General features: G+C 50.7%; 3 protein-coding genes across 3 annotated transcripts; all 3 read left to right on the forward strand.

Annotated features, from left to right (window-relative positions):
• Positions 1-666: 666 nt before the first annotated feature.
• gad8_2 (Serine/threonine-protein kinase gad8) lies at positions 667-2725 on the forward strand (the record flags this gene model as incomplete). The annotated part of the gene is made up of 3 exons (XM_014685143.1): positions 667-808; positions 872-2430; positions 2519-2725. The coding sequence occupies 3 exons, from the start codon at positions 667-669 to the stop codon at positions 2723-2725; spliced, it is 1908 nt and encodes a 635-aa protein (XP_014540629.1).
• A 1472-nt stretch (positions 2726-4197) lies between these two features.
• On the forward strand, positions 4198-6087 carry pgi-1 (Glucose-6-phosphate isomerase; the record flags this gene model as incomplete). Its single annotated transcript, XM_014685142.1, has 4 exons — positions 4198-4697; positions 4796-5329; positions 5395-5501; positions 5567-6087. The coding sequence occupies 4 exons, from the start codon at positions 4198-4200 to the stop codon at positions 6085-6087; spliced, it is 1662 nt and encodes a 553-aa protein (XP_014540628.1).
• Positions 6088-12749: 6662 nt separating this feature from the next.
• MTLD (Mannitol-1-phosphate 5-dehydrogenase) lies at positions 12750-14200 on the forward strand (the record flags this gene model as incomplete). The annotated part of the gene is made up of 2 exons (XM_014685141.1): positions 12750-12804; positions 13059-14200. 2 exons carry the CDS (start codon positions 12750-12752, stop codon positions 14198-14200), a joined length of 1197 nt encoding a protein of 398 aa, XP_014540627.1.
• Between the last annotated feature and the right edge of the window lie 430 nt (positions 14201-14630).

Below are 14630 nucleotides of genomic sequence, written 5' to 3' on the forward strand. Positions count from 1 at the left end.
CGTCACCACCAAGCGTAGAGTCTAATAAGACCAGACCGGGCCGGACCAGTCCACTTGTGCTGAACATTCAAGTGCTCAAGCGCCCCAAGTGTTCACTTGCCCGCTCCAGTCAGCGACCGTCTTGAGCAAGGGCCGTCTGGTGTCTGCGGGGTTGCGGGAGCCTCTGTCTCCAGTCTGCTTCTGTCTCTGGCTGTGGTGCAGCAATCATCTGGACCGTCCGCCAAACCACTCATCCAGTCCACATCAGCGTCGGCCTTTCCTCCCTACTCCGTCCAACCAGTATTCCACCCACGCCTTCGCCTCCGTCTCCCGCCATCAGCAACCCGGCTTGTCTGCAGGCCCTTGACCTTCTCACTCCAGCTGGTGGCCGAAGATTAGACTCGCCCCCGATTTCTACGCCTAGGGCTCCTTCAGAGGATACCCTTCCCACCAGACCAACTCTCAGATTCTGTCTTACACTCTCGACACCGCGAGACAGACCTTGTCCGACCCCGACGAGTGCTGATATCCACGCCGTGATAACTGCCATGTCTTGGAAGCTCACTAAGAGTTAGTATCTCCTCCAACGCATTCCATGCTTGGGGAATTGAAGTGCCACCCTTTTGCTCGTCATGCAACACCTCCCGACGTCATCCGTTTGAATCCCTTTCGGACCAAATGCTTACCATGGCTACAGAGCTCAAGGAGACCCATTTAGGGACTCTGAGCCCCTTTGCTCGATCGCCGTCCACCTCGACCATCACGGAGAAAGATGACAAGACACCATCAGCCTCCGGCGCCGTCACTCCGACCACAGAGAGCGCCATCGGTAAGCAGTGACAAGCCGCTTCCCTTTGATCCAACTTCATGCCCTAATATGCACCCGATCCAGCCGCTTCAGAAGCCATGGCTCAGGCACCCGTCGTCACACCACCGAAGCCCGGCATTTTGGTTGTAACACTCCACGAGGGCCAAGGATTTTCATTGCCAGAGTCACATCGAAACGCCTTCACCTCACAGCATCAAGGATCGCTATCTACCAGCAATGCGGCGTCTAGCGTTGCCAGCTCTGTTCGGCCCTCATCTTCTCAACGAGTCGCCGGATCGTTTATAAACGGATCTGCCCGACCACACTCGTCAGCAGGAGGGTTTGGAGGCATTCCCACCAAACACGGCCGTATTTCGGGCAAGTATATGCCATATGCCCTTCTCGATTTCGACAAGGTCCAGGTGTTTGTGAATTCGGTCGACGGCAACCCCGAGAATCCACTCTGGGCAGGCGGAAATACTCAATACAAGTTTGACGTTTCGCGAGTGACAGAGCTCGTCATTCACCTCTACTTGAGGAATCCCAGTGCAGGCCCTGGGGCCGGTCGCAGTCAAGATATTTTCTTGGGTGTTGCCAGGATCAACCCGAAATTTGAAGAGAGGCATCCCTACGTCGAGGACCCCAAGGCGAGCAAGAAAGATCGAGAGAAGGCGGCCGCTGAACACGCACAACGCCACAAAGGTGACGGCCACAGCGGCGTCGAGTGGGTTGATATCCAATTTGGCACTGGAAAGATCAAGGTTGGTGTTGAATACGTCGAAACCCGCGCGGGTAAACTCAAGATTGAAGACTTTGAGCTGCTCAAGGTAGTCGGAAAGGGCAGTTTTGGCAAGGTCATGCAGGTTCGCAAGAAAGATACGAATCGTATCTATGCCCTCAAGACTATTCGAAAGGCACACATCATTTCCCGATCTGAAGTTGCTCACACTCTAGCTGAGCGGTCTGTGCTGGCGCAGATCAATAATCCTTTCATTGTACCTCTTAAATTCAGTTTTCAGTCGCCTGAGAAGCTGTACTTTGTCCTTGCTTTTGTCAACGGCGGAGAGCTATTTTACCATTTACAGAAGGAGCATCGTTTTGATGTAAACAGAGCTAGGTTCTACACGGCGGAATTACTTTGCGCCTTGGAATGTTTACATGGATTCAGTGTTATTTACCGCGATCTTAAGCCTGAGAATATCTTGCTTGATTACCAGGGCCACATTGCGCTCTGTGACTTTGGTCTTTGCAAGCTCGATATGAAGGATGAAGACCGTACCAACACCTTCTGTGGCACTCCCGAATACCTGGCCCCGGAATTGCTCATGGGCAAGGGATACAACAAGACAGTTGACTGGTGGACACTCGGGGTTTTGCTGTACGAGATGTTGACGGGTCTGCCGCCATTTTATGACGAGAACACCAACGAGATGTACCGCAAGATTCTATCCGAACCGCTCCACTTCTCTGATATCGTACCCCCGGCTGCCAAAGATCTTCTCGTCAAGCTCTTGAACCGAGACCCCGAAGAGCGTCTAGGTGCCAATGGCTCTGCTGAGATCAAAGCACACCCCTTCTTCCATGCTATTGACTGGCGCAAGCTGCTGCAGCGCAAGTACGAGCCTACATTTAAGCCCAGTGTTGTAAGTGACAACTCCACCAAAAAAACAACTTCAAAATCCCTGCGCTGTACTCTATGAATCACTCCGAACTCCGACTAACTAGTCGCAGGCTGACGCCTTGGACACTATTAACTTTGATCCGGATTTCACTAGAGAGGCACCCCAGGATTCATATGTGGAAGGACCAATGTTGTCACAAACCATGCAAAACCAGTTCCAAGGGTTTAGCTACAATCGGCCGATTGCTGGACTTGGAGATGCCGGCGGCAGTGTGAGCGATCCGTCGTTTGTGGGCAGTATTCAAGATCAACGATAAAAAATGATTCTCGATACATCCAAATTAAGCGAGCATATAGCGGGAACGCGATGTTGCATCACGGCTTCGAATGATTCCGATACTGTCAAGAAAAGGAAATGGACGATTGACGAAGCCTGAAGTTATGTATACAGAATAGAGCGAGAAGCCAGTCCAGAGAGGAGGGGCAGACGTTGCCACATACTTGGCATAAGAGTAAAGATGAACGACTTTGCCCAAGACCCTTTTTATTTTGTACCCCCTTTTTTTGTTTCGGCAAAAGGTATCATGACCATGCATTCGGAGTTTTGGCGGGCATATGCACTCAGCCTGTTTTAGAGAAAAAGGGTTGTTTGTCAAAATGCCTTTGATTCCTCCTTTATTGTTCACATGACTTTGGCCACTCTCGTTTCCTTTTCACACTTGTTATTTATACTACTGCACCAACGGAGAATGCGCACTTTATGGTGAGCAGTCACATCACCTAGTTAGATTATTTTAAACATCACTACGTTGGAAATTAGGAAATTCAGCTGCCAAGACGGATTACGAGTTGTAAAGAATGTCACGATGTGCTAAAAAGGTGCTGTAGCAGGGGGCTTCGTGACAATTGATGACATATCCGTAGCAAGCGAATGGTCAGGGCACAGGTCAGCATGATTGAACATCAAGCGAGACAGAAACAAAAACAGACTTAGCGTGAGAAGCGGCAAGATGATACGTGGGCATGTTACAGGGCCGAGAGCGACGAATTTCACTCATGAGGATCAGGGCGCGCGAATGAATGAATCAAGGTCCACGAATGCGTTTTTCAAGCCCCGCATGGGCAGGAGAGCTGTTGGCTGGCCCCGCTCCTTCCTTGGTTCTAAAGTCCAAGACGTAATTGCGGCAAGTCCGGCCGCAGAAAGGTTACCCCTCCCCCTCCTCAGGTCCCTGCTGGCTTTAGCTCGCCAGTGGTTGCACTTGCCGTGGCTCAGATAAGAATCCAGTCAGCATCACCAAGCAATTCGCCAGAGTGGACGAGAGCTCCACAGAAGCTTTGCCAGCTGCGGTACTTATTATTTGGCGACCATAATATCGATCCTCGCTCCCGACTCTTGTCAAGTCCATTTTGCATTGCAACAAACGCACCCCCGCTCGAAGTCGTTCCCCATTGAAGAAACCTGATCATTGTCGACCCTCTTGGTAAGTTGGAAGTAGTATCTGTTTTTGGACCCCCCTCGAGGTGTAAAGGATGTTGATACGGCCGGTATACCGATACCTCCGTGGCAGCCGGATCCGTCGTCTTTGTACGTCACAACCAAGGCTGGTCTGATTCATTCATGTGGCAAGCTATATAACCCGGTTGGACGGATTCTGGATCCTGCCTCGCATTTCTTTGGCTTGTGCTGCAATCCGATATTGTTTCCCTTGACTAATCGTTACCTTGGGCCGTTCCATATAGACTCTTAACATCTTTCATTTTCTTGATCAAACCTTCAACCACCACCAGCATGGCCCCCGCCAATACGCTGCCCGCTTGGGCCGAGCTTCAAGCTCACCGTGACAATGTCGGCAAAAACTTTGTTCTCAAAGAGGCCTTCGCTTCTGATCCGGAACGATTCTCTCGCTTCACTCGCACCTTCGATTCTAAGGGCGTTTCGGCCGAGATCCTCTTTGACTTTAGCAAGAACTTCTTAACTGAAGAGACCCTCGACTTGCTGGTCAAGCTTGCTGAGCAGGCTGGCGTGGAGAAGAAACGAGATGCCATGTTTGCTGGAGAGAAGATCAACTTTACGGAGAAGCGTGCCGTTTACCACACTGCTTTGCGAAACGTCGGCGGCTGGGACATGAAGGTTGATGGCGTGGATGTCATGAATGCCCCCGGCGGTGTCAATGATGTTTTGAAGCATATGAAGGAGTTCTCGGAGCAGGTCCGAAGTGGAGAGTGGAAGGGTTTCACCGGCAAGAAGCTGACTACCATTGTCAACGTCGGTATTGGCGGCTCTGACCTGTGAGTATTCCCTCTCAAAAAAAAAAAGCTGAGCAGGCAATCGCTCTGGCAGCTTTTGCCTATGACGGACCTGAAAGCTAACCTATGGTTGCTCATAGTGGCCCTGTCATGGTCACAGAAGCTCTGAAGCACTATGGAGCTGATGACATGACTCTTCACTTCGTCTCCAACATTGATGGAACTCACATGGCTGAGGCTCTCAAAAATTCTGATCCTGAGACCACCCTCTTCCTTATTGCCTCCAAGACGTTTACCACTGCTGAGACAACAACCAATGCCAATACTGCCAAGACCTGGTTCTTGGAAAAGACTGGAAACAAGGGTGAAATTGCGAAGCACTTTGTCGCTCTTTCCACCAATGAGCCTGAAGTCACCAAGTTTGGAATCGACAGCAGGAATATGTTTGGGTTTGAGAGCTGGGTAGGCGGTCGGTACTCTGTCTGGAGTGCTATCGGCCTCAGCGTTGCTTTGTACATTGGCTTTGACAATTTCCACAAGTTCCTCAGCGGTGCTCATGCCATGGACAAACATTTCCGCGAGACTCCCATCAAAAACAACATTCCTATTCTTGGTGGTTTGCTTAGCGTCTGGTACTCGGACTTTTTCCAGGCCCAGACTCACCTCGTTGCCCCGTAAGTGGTACCACTGTAGTGCTCGAATGAGTTTATGCCAGCTGCATCGCTAACCCTTATACTAGGTTCGATCAGTACCTCCATCGCTTCCCCGCTTACTTACAGCAGCTCTCTATGGAGTCGAACGGAAAGTCCATTGCTTCTGATGGCTCCTCTGTCAAGTACACCACTGGTACGTTACTGTCTGCGAGTTTTCGCCATTGGCCTCGATGAAGGTGTGCTAAAAGATCGACCTAGGCCCTATTCTCTTCGGCGAGCCTTGCACCAATGCTCAGCACTCTTTCTTCCAGCTTGTCCACCAGGGCACTAAGCTGATTCCTACTGACTTTATCCTGGCTGCTCAGTCTCACAACCCCATCACTAACAACCTGCACCAGAAGATGCTTGCGTCCAACTACTTTGCCCAAGCTGAGGCCTTGATGGTCGGAAAGACTGACGAGCAGGTCAGAGCTGAAGGCGCCCCCGAGGAGCTTGTTCCACACAAGCGCTTCCTCGGAAATCGCCCTACAACCTCCATCCTTGTTGGAGGATCAATTGGCCCTGCCGAGCTTGGAGCGCTGATTGTCTACTACGAGCACTTGACTTTCACTGAAGGTGCCATCTGGGACGTCAACAGCTTTGATCAGTGGGGCGTCGAGCTTGGAAAGGTTCTGGCCAAGAAGATTCTCAAGGAGCTTGACGAGGCTGGCAATGGGGAGGGCCACGATAGCTCGACTGGTGGCCTTATTGGAGCGTTCAAGAAGTACGCCAAGATTTAAGCTTCAAAAGCTGAGATGGGTACGATGGTATTGATTGACGGATGTAATGTAAACGAGGGTAAACAAAACAAAATTAGTCTGGGAGCTGGACCAATAAATTTGTAGTTCAGCCGTTACGTCGTGACCATGTCAACTGGGAATCAAATTGTTTAGTTTCCGCTTTGTCATGACATCGATGCCTGAGAATTGCGTGCCAATGAACAATTTTGGGATTGGTACGCTGCAAAAGTTGACGCGAATCAGAAAAAAATATGCAAGTATCACTGTTGTACGTGTTTCCGGGCATACCTGTCATAATTTGGGGTACCTAGGAAGGTATCGACTTGCAAGATATAGCATTGCAGGATAAAGAGCCTTACCCGACAAAATGAAGCTCCTTAAGCGGACAGAGGTCTGATGTATACGATGACGTTATTCAAACAGCCATTGGGATTACACTTTGTCCAAGTATTGTTTAGTTTGCTCCACTGTTGTTGAGGGGTTACTATGAAGCCTTGGGGATGAATTTTGCTGATATTTGGGGCATCGCCCCAAACGCACACGGAGGAATACATCTCAACCCTAACCCTAGGAAACTGGAAATACTACAATAATACTCCGTAGTTATAATACTAGCACAATATTGCATCGCCCCACGCCAATGGTCAGTACCAGTAAAGACCAAGATTGGATGGTAGCCCCATGCACGGTCTTGAGCTCAGCCATCAATAAAGCGGGCGTAATACAACTTACGAGGAAGATGGCTGGTAACGGCGTGACGTGTCCCAATGACACATGGCCCATGGCTCAGTTTTCACGTTTCCCCAGAGCTGGCTATTGTCAGAACAATGGGTAAAGTCGTAATTCCAGAGAGCGAATTTCTGTAGCTAACCGCCGTGGGTTATCGTATCCCCAAATGTTTACAGCTTGTCCAGGATTCCGCTGCCTTGTCCGACCGTGTGCTTGGAAATCCAGCAGCTGTCAAGTTTTTGCAGAGCAACTGCATTTTTGCAAAACGAGGGGGATTTGAAATGACGTGTTGGACTGTTGAGACACGAACAGTTGACTCATATCTGATGTTGTCGACGAGCCGTACGCTACTACCGCACGGAGCTCATGGCAAGATGCGACAAATATGGTTGTAACAAGACAGGATTGAGACATTTGACACGAGACAATGTGGCATGTTATGCTTCCCTCAGCGGATAAGTATAACGTATTCTGAATCCCTGCAGAAATGTTCACATGTAATACATTTAGCCTCTGAATAGCCACAACTTCTCTTTCAGTCTACGCTTGAACATTGATCTAGTTCTTCACCATGTTCTTGTTTAAGCTGGCTTGCTCGGCTCTCGCTCTTGCCGTGTCTAGTAAGTCGCAAACACTCTCATAAAATCCAGCAGGGAATTCTAGTGTTTTATAAAACGGGCATCCGCTGCCTTAGCTGAGCACTCCATCGAAGATACTGTGGACTCTGTCGATGCAAAGGTCCCTCAAGAAGCGCACCACGTACTTGCGGCATCGCTCGGCTTGCCGAGGCTCAGTCCTGCTCGGCGGGCGAGCCGGTGATCACCTACGCTGCTTGACGGAAAACACTGGGCGCAGTAGCATTATCAAGCCTGGCCCCGGCTCCTGTGACCTGCCGCTGCGTAAGGCCCCGCCGGTCAACGGTCTTGAGGTTTGAAATGATACAAGTTGTTTCCTGCAGATGTTGAACTCGTTTCTCTTGACTGAATCTGATGATGGTGTATTGTAGACCCCGTGGAGTCAAGTGGCGGCTGCAACGAGGCATATTATAAATTCATGCAATGGTGGTTCTGGCACCGTGTTCTCGGGGGGAACTGGTGGGTTACGCTCCTGGTGGAGACTCATCGTTGATATGCTACGGAGTATAACATTTGTTTTCCTTCTCTCGGGTGTGTATGTTATGGGGGAAGTTTGCGCAACCCTCTGATTAATCCCCGGAGAGATAGTAGGCTATAAGTAAACAGTTTCAACAGGAAACCTTCCGCGGCGAGGCTTAGCGCCACGTCTTTTCAAAATCTATAGTTGCTTTGGCGGATTGGATTTGATCTTTGGCGTCTTGTGTTGTTATTGGCATGTTATTTTGGTGTTGATTCTGGATGAGGATTCGTTTCACTTTTGTTTGGCTGGTGGTGAGTGCCCGGAACGACATCGCCGGTGAGTTGGCGATGGATGGCGGCCCAGAGTGTAGTTCTGATGATATGCATATTTGATGGATAAGAGAAGTATCATGGTGGACGGCACATACGTTATTGATGCTTACCGCATTGCTTCAACAAGCCTCTCTGACGGTACAAGCATCACCGTCGATGATGCCTTCAAGCACCAGGCACACTTGACAGGAACCTTGCCTCCCGCACGGCCCGTGATAATAGCGTCTGACAGGCGGACGGCCTCTTTGGTTGCGGGCGAAATAGAATGGCCCTGCTTATATTTCCTCTTGTCGCCAGGAAAGAAGACAAGGTTGTAAAGCAGTTAGTGGTGGATTAATACAGCCGATGCTAATTGAGGTCGTGACGAGAATCATGTTTGACCCGGGCATTCTGTATACAATCTGTGCAAAAGTTGTATTTACGCAGCCGTTTCAAAGCTGGGATATCGGGCGGACACACCCTCATCGTTGGACATATAATTCTTTCCAGACGAATGAAGTCGATACCGGCCAGATACGGCGACAACGCCCGATAAATCGATCACAGTAGCAGACCGATCCAGTCATCAGTGATCACAATTGTCGTGGGCTCCACCAGAGCCCTCGTTGGATCAGAGGTCGGGCGTGATGATTTTCACGGAAGTCAAAACCAGCCGAAGCGTCCCATCTGTAAGTATCACAAGCTATTCACAAGACACAACTCAAATCCGAAGGGCATCGTGGAAAGGGCCTTCCCACATTCTTGCCTCCCCACGAACATCCTCCAGTGGAGTCAAGACCCTGAACAATGGCTACAATCTGCATGACATTGTAGTATTGTAAAGACGCTTTCGCGAAAAGGGCATCCCGAAGTGGATCTTCCCTGGAAACACCCACGATAAATGCGCTAGTTTCGGCGCTTGTTGCGGACAGGATTCTTGCCAAATGAATGGAACCAGGTGATGATGTATTCTCACAAGTAAAAATGGAGGCCAGGCGTAATAAACGGTGGTTTCGTGGATCCACTTCAAAGGCATGTTGTTGGTTCCCTTCAGCCGAGTTTGATGGAGTCGTGATGTATGTACATATGTATGAATGTATATGTGCACAGGCATCGAGTGGTCATGATGGTTCATCTAGTAAGTTCCGGAGGGGTCGTATGATGTGCAATGACAAAGAGTCAAGTTACTGCTGCTGCTTTTACAGTCATCCTATGAGATAGCTCGTTAGCCGGAGGGTTTATGAATTGTCAAAATATTTTTACAAGGGACCAAACAAAACTAGGCAATCGCAGTGTTGAAGAGAATCCTTTTCTTTCTTAATCGCCAATGCAATCGTTTATGAGCCTCCCGATGGATCTGATGTACCGTCATAGTTGTTGTACCAGCCCAGTTTTTGTACTTGTTGGCATGGAAAACATCCGGCGTCTCCGGCGACAAATTCTTGCAGTAGGCAAGCTGCGCAATGAAGAATCGTGGCCCGTTTTACGACGTAATTCGATGGCATCGTGAAAAGGTGAAATTGCCTGTTTCGTTCTGGGCCTTGGGTGATGGTCCATACGTCATGCTTGGTGCACGCCCCCTTGGAGACATCAACATGGTCAAATATCCGCGATTGTCCCCATGGGTCTTTTCTGGAGAATGGGACGTGGATAGTCTGGGGTCACTGCCGTAAAACCGCTCGAGCAACTTGTTGTTCCTTTCCCGCACTATGATCTGTTTCAAAAATCGGCGAAAACAGCAAACTGGCTCTCTCATCTTTTTGCGTTCGTTCCGTCAGCGACCGCGGGGCATTGTTGATACTCCAATGGGTGCACCATTTTGACCTTGGATGACTTCCCGTCCCTCACGACGTCATTATCCGCCCATCCCTTTCGCCGGCCCCTGTCAATCTCGTACATGGAGGCCCACTGGTGGTAGTACCAGGACCGATAACTGGGTTGCTGGGCTGCTTGGTCAAAGTCCCCCCCCTCCCCCACCATCATCAATGCTGAGGACTTCGATGATCTTCTCTCTGTGGCGTGAATCTGTGGAAATGTGGAAAGTCAAACATGCTGAAGCTCCATTTTCGATACCCAGACTTGTAATCGAACAACGTGTCCATGGAAACGCGTCGCTACCGTGGTAAAATTGTCGTTCTAGACTCAGCTCCAACGTTTGGCCATCCAGGCACAATAGCTGACAGAATGAGTTAATTTCATCCTTGAAGGTGGCATCGAGAACACAAGGGTTCTGAATGCCGCACAACGTTGTTTGATGTTACTACAGAGCCAATGACGGGCGGCCACAAATGCACACACTGTAGAAGGGAGCGAAGAGAAGTAACATGGCTTTGTCCAGCGTCACTGGCACTCTGAATGCGATGAGACAAGCAGCAAATTGTCAGTTCGCCGTGATGTGCTCACGCCTGTACGGCGTAGTCGGATACAACGCACCAGCAGCGTTCCTTTGGACTGGACGGCACGGGTGGTGACGAATGCGCTGACTGGGTCGACCACTCTGCAGGGGCTGGTTCAAGTGCTGGCGTGAGTTAGCTTAGGGAACAACACTATTCTGGTGCAGCGCTGTCAGTGGCTGGCAGAGACATGATTTATCTCTAGCTTCCGACGTGAAAAGTCAAGTGAGGCTGCGATGGCGGCAATTTTGGTGGTCTGCTGGTGGTAACGGTGTGGTGGGACGTGGCCATCGGGTTGACGACCTCAACATTCGTCTGGCTTGCGTGCCTCTGGTTGGCTGGGCTCTAGTTGGGAGATGCAGGTCATCAACAATGAATCGATGTGGCTTGGCGGCGTCTACTCGGCCGCTAAAGACATCTGGAGCCCTGACACACGTTATGCCTTGACGGTCTGGTGCGCGAAACGGAGCCTGGCCGGAGAGGCAGCGGTCTCGGTGCCCTGAATCGAAATTGATCAATTGACCCTGATAGGCGCAGCTAGGCCCTGATGCCCTCAACTGATAGGCCGCTGATAGGCCACTCCTAGGTCCAGATGTCCGTGATCCTCCGTACTCCAGATGTCCCGTACTCAAGTCGATGATGGCGTGTGGCCTAGGGACGATATTGCAGCGCTTGTAGTGAAACAGCGCATCGATCCCTGTAAAAGCCTCGTTGCAGCTCGGCCTTTTGCGGCGGGACCGAGGACATGGATGGCCGTGAAGCCTGTATTCACGTCTTCTGGACTCAGCCAAACATTGTCTTGCTTGCATCATGGCCAGGTAAGCATGACAATTCGTGGCTGTCTGTTCCCGCGCTTGGCTCGACTGGATACAAATTGGTCATGGATTCCTGCAAGCGCCCGCTGTAACTTTTTTTTTTCCTTTTTTTGCGAATTCTCAGTAGCCAGTCCATCAGCCATGAAAGTCGAGATGCGTCTGCGCCAAAGACATGTGCTGTCAGGCGGGCGTCAAGAATGTCACGATGCCTTCTGACGAGGCAAACGTTGAAGTGGGAGGCATGTGCACATGTTCAGGCTGGTGGTTGTCCGTTCCTTGCCGTTTCAGTGCTGGCCTTGGCTGCATTCCCCACCGTTGCGCCACCCAGACCACCCAAACCACTCCTGTAGTCTGGGACTGTGGCCCGTAATGCATTGTAGCAGACAATGCCAGCGCGCAGCCAGCCAACTGGCTCAGTTGCCCAGCACTTTAATGTTGTTGCATGTGGTGACTGCCTCTCAAGCTGGCAACCGCCCCGCCAGCCCCACTTGCTCCGTCCTGGCAGCGCCCCTTCCCAACATTGCTCCACCGCGTATCTACTAGGCTGGGTGCCTTGGTCGTTACATCACACCAGAAACATTCAATTTTGGAGGACAGGCTGAGTATCATTTGATTGCAGCAATTGTTTGCACAGAGGCCACTTGACAGGATAATGAAGCCGGCCGGCTGCTTGCAGATGGTGCAGTTTCCCCCATTACAAGCGCATGTGCACAACCACGGACATTCATGGTGCCAAATGCAAGCTCTCGACATCCCAAGCACTGCCCGGCACCAGCGCCACCCGCTTCTGTAATATCGTCATCACTTGTCATCCATTTGGCATTGCCCCTCGCTCCTGCCCTTGTTCCTCACCACACGCCCCTTGCCCCACCATGCCTCAATGTCCTCAAGTCACTTTCACGTCTCCATCCGGAGCGCACTTGGCCGTATTGTCGTTAATGTGGTGTATTGCAAACTTACAACCGTTCCGTCATTACCCTTTGATGTCAATTCGCTTCGCCTCGGTCACTTTCCTCACTTTATATAAACCCTGGTAGACCCCCTCATCTTCCGTCTAGCTTTCCCTCTCCATTTCCAGTTAACCCAGTTCCATCCAAGACGGTCACCGTTTTTGGCCTTTTCTCTCAATTACACACCCGACTTTCGCACTCACTACAACAGCCACCAGCCCACCTGTATTTGTTGAGCTGTTTGATCGTGCGGCTACCTCTGCTCAATCCAGCACTTTTTTAGACACCTCCGCCAGCAAAAAATTCCTGGCCGCTTTCTTTTGTTTTTAAGATCCAAAAAACCACATAGATCAACTCAAATTCTTCACTATGGCTGTCGGTGGTCTCAAGAAGAAGGCTGTCCATTTTGGAGCGGGCAATATCGGTATGTCGTCCTCGTTGGTGCAGTGCCAGTCCCCACCTGCACGCACCCCGCGCTTGCGTTATCCCGGCTCTGTCGATATGCCAGTAATTGAGTAGCCTCTGCGTGCCCCGGCTTTGCCCGGTGACTACCAGGCCGCAGACCAGTGTTTGCTGAAGGCGTATGGAAGCTCTCTGGCTGTTTAGCAGCCGAAACCTCGTATTGCATGACACAAAGATTTGCTGAAAAGAACTCATCGCTAACATTTTCCATTCCAGGCCGTGGTTTCGTTGCCTGCTTTCTCCATAATTCTGGCTATGAGGTTGTCTTTGCCGATGTCGTCGACTCTCTCATTGACAAGATCAACTCCTCGCCCTCATACAAGGTCATTGAAGTTGGCTCAGAAGGCACTACTGAAAACACCATCACCAACTACCGCGCCATCAACTCCAAGACGCATGAAGAGGACTTGATCAACGAGATTGCCATCGCTGAGGTTGTCACCTGCTCTGTTGGCCCCAATATTCTCAAGTTTATTGCTCCCGTCATTGCCAAGGGCATCGACCGCCGCTCCAACGACGATACTCCCCTGCATGTTATTGCATGCGAAAACGCTATTGGTGCTACCGACACTCTCGCCAAGCACATCAAAGACCCGCGAAACACTGCACCTGAGCGTCTTGAGGACCACCATCTCCGAGCGCGCTATGCCAATTCTGCTATAGACAGAATTGTGCCTGCTCAGGACCCTAATGCTGGCCTCGATGTCACTCTCGAGAAGTTCTTTGAGTGGGTAGTCGACAAGACTCCATTCCAAGACGTTGGTATTCCCTCTATCGAGGGCATCAACTGGGTTGACAACCTAGCCCCTTTCATTGAGCGCAAGCTATACACTGTCAACACAGGACACGCCACTGCCGCCTACCACGGGTACAACCGAAGAAAGCGCACTGTGTACGATGCCTTGCAAGATAGAGCCATCATGGCTGAGGTACGTGGAGCGCTGATGGAGACCAAGAACCTCATTGTCTCCAAGCACGAGTTTGAGGAGGATGATCAAGCTGCCTACGTCGAAAAGATTATCAAACGTATCGGCAACCCTCACTTGGAAGATGCCGTTGAGCGCGTGGGCCGTGCTCCTCTGCGTAAACTTTCTCGCAAGGAGCGCTTCATTGGCCCTGCCGCCGAGCTTGCTGAGGCTGGCCAGCCCATCAAATACCTTCTCGATGCTATCGAGATGTGCTTCCGCTTCCAGAACGTCGAGGAAGATGAAGAATCCAAGGAGCTCGCCAAGATCATGTCCGAGAGCAGCCCCGAAGAGGTTGTGAGCAAGGTGTGCGGCATTCAGACCCGCGACAAGATTCACCCTTCACTGGTTGCCATTGTTCAGCGTGTCCAGGACGATAGCCGTGAAGATTGACTGGAGCGCCGAGACGGGACTCCCGACTCTACTGAAAACCGACGCCGTGGCGCAAAAATTTGATCTGATGAGCGCAGATGACGAGACATGATTTCGAATGATACCTAGCCACGTTGCTATTGAACCTTGATTTTCTGAAATTTTTATCTATCGCCAATGAGCATGGCGCTTGGGCGGGTATTGGAGTTTACGAGCTGGGCTGATCTTGGCTTTGATTCAAGAGTCCATGCTGGGGTTGGGAAGCGGCTACTTTCGGCTCGCATATATAGATTGATTCAAATGAAAACATACGGAAGCATTTCATCCACCCTGATTTGTGCAATGTTGTGAATGATTCCGTGTCCATGATGACTGCTTTGGCTACTTTGGGCCACCTGCTTTGTCTCTTAGGTAAGTGGCTCCTGCTCAACACCAAACGACCAACTAACCT

The sequence above is a fragment of the Metarhizium brunneum genome, chromosome 4, assembly GCF_013426205.1.
Source record: "Metarhizium brunneum chromosome 4, complete sequence".
Lineage (NCBI taxonomy): Eukaryota > Fungi > Ascomycota > Sordariomycetes > Hypocreales > Clavicipitaceae > Metarhizium > Metarhizium brunneum.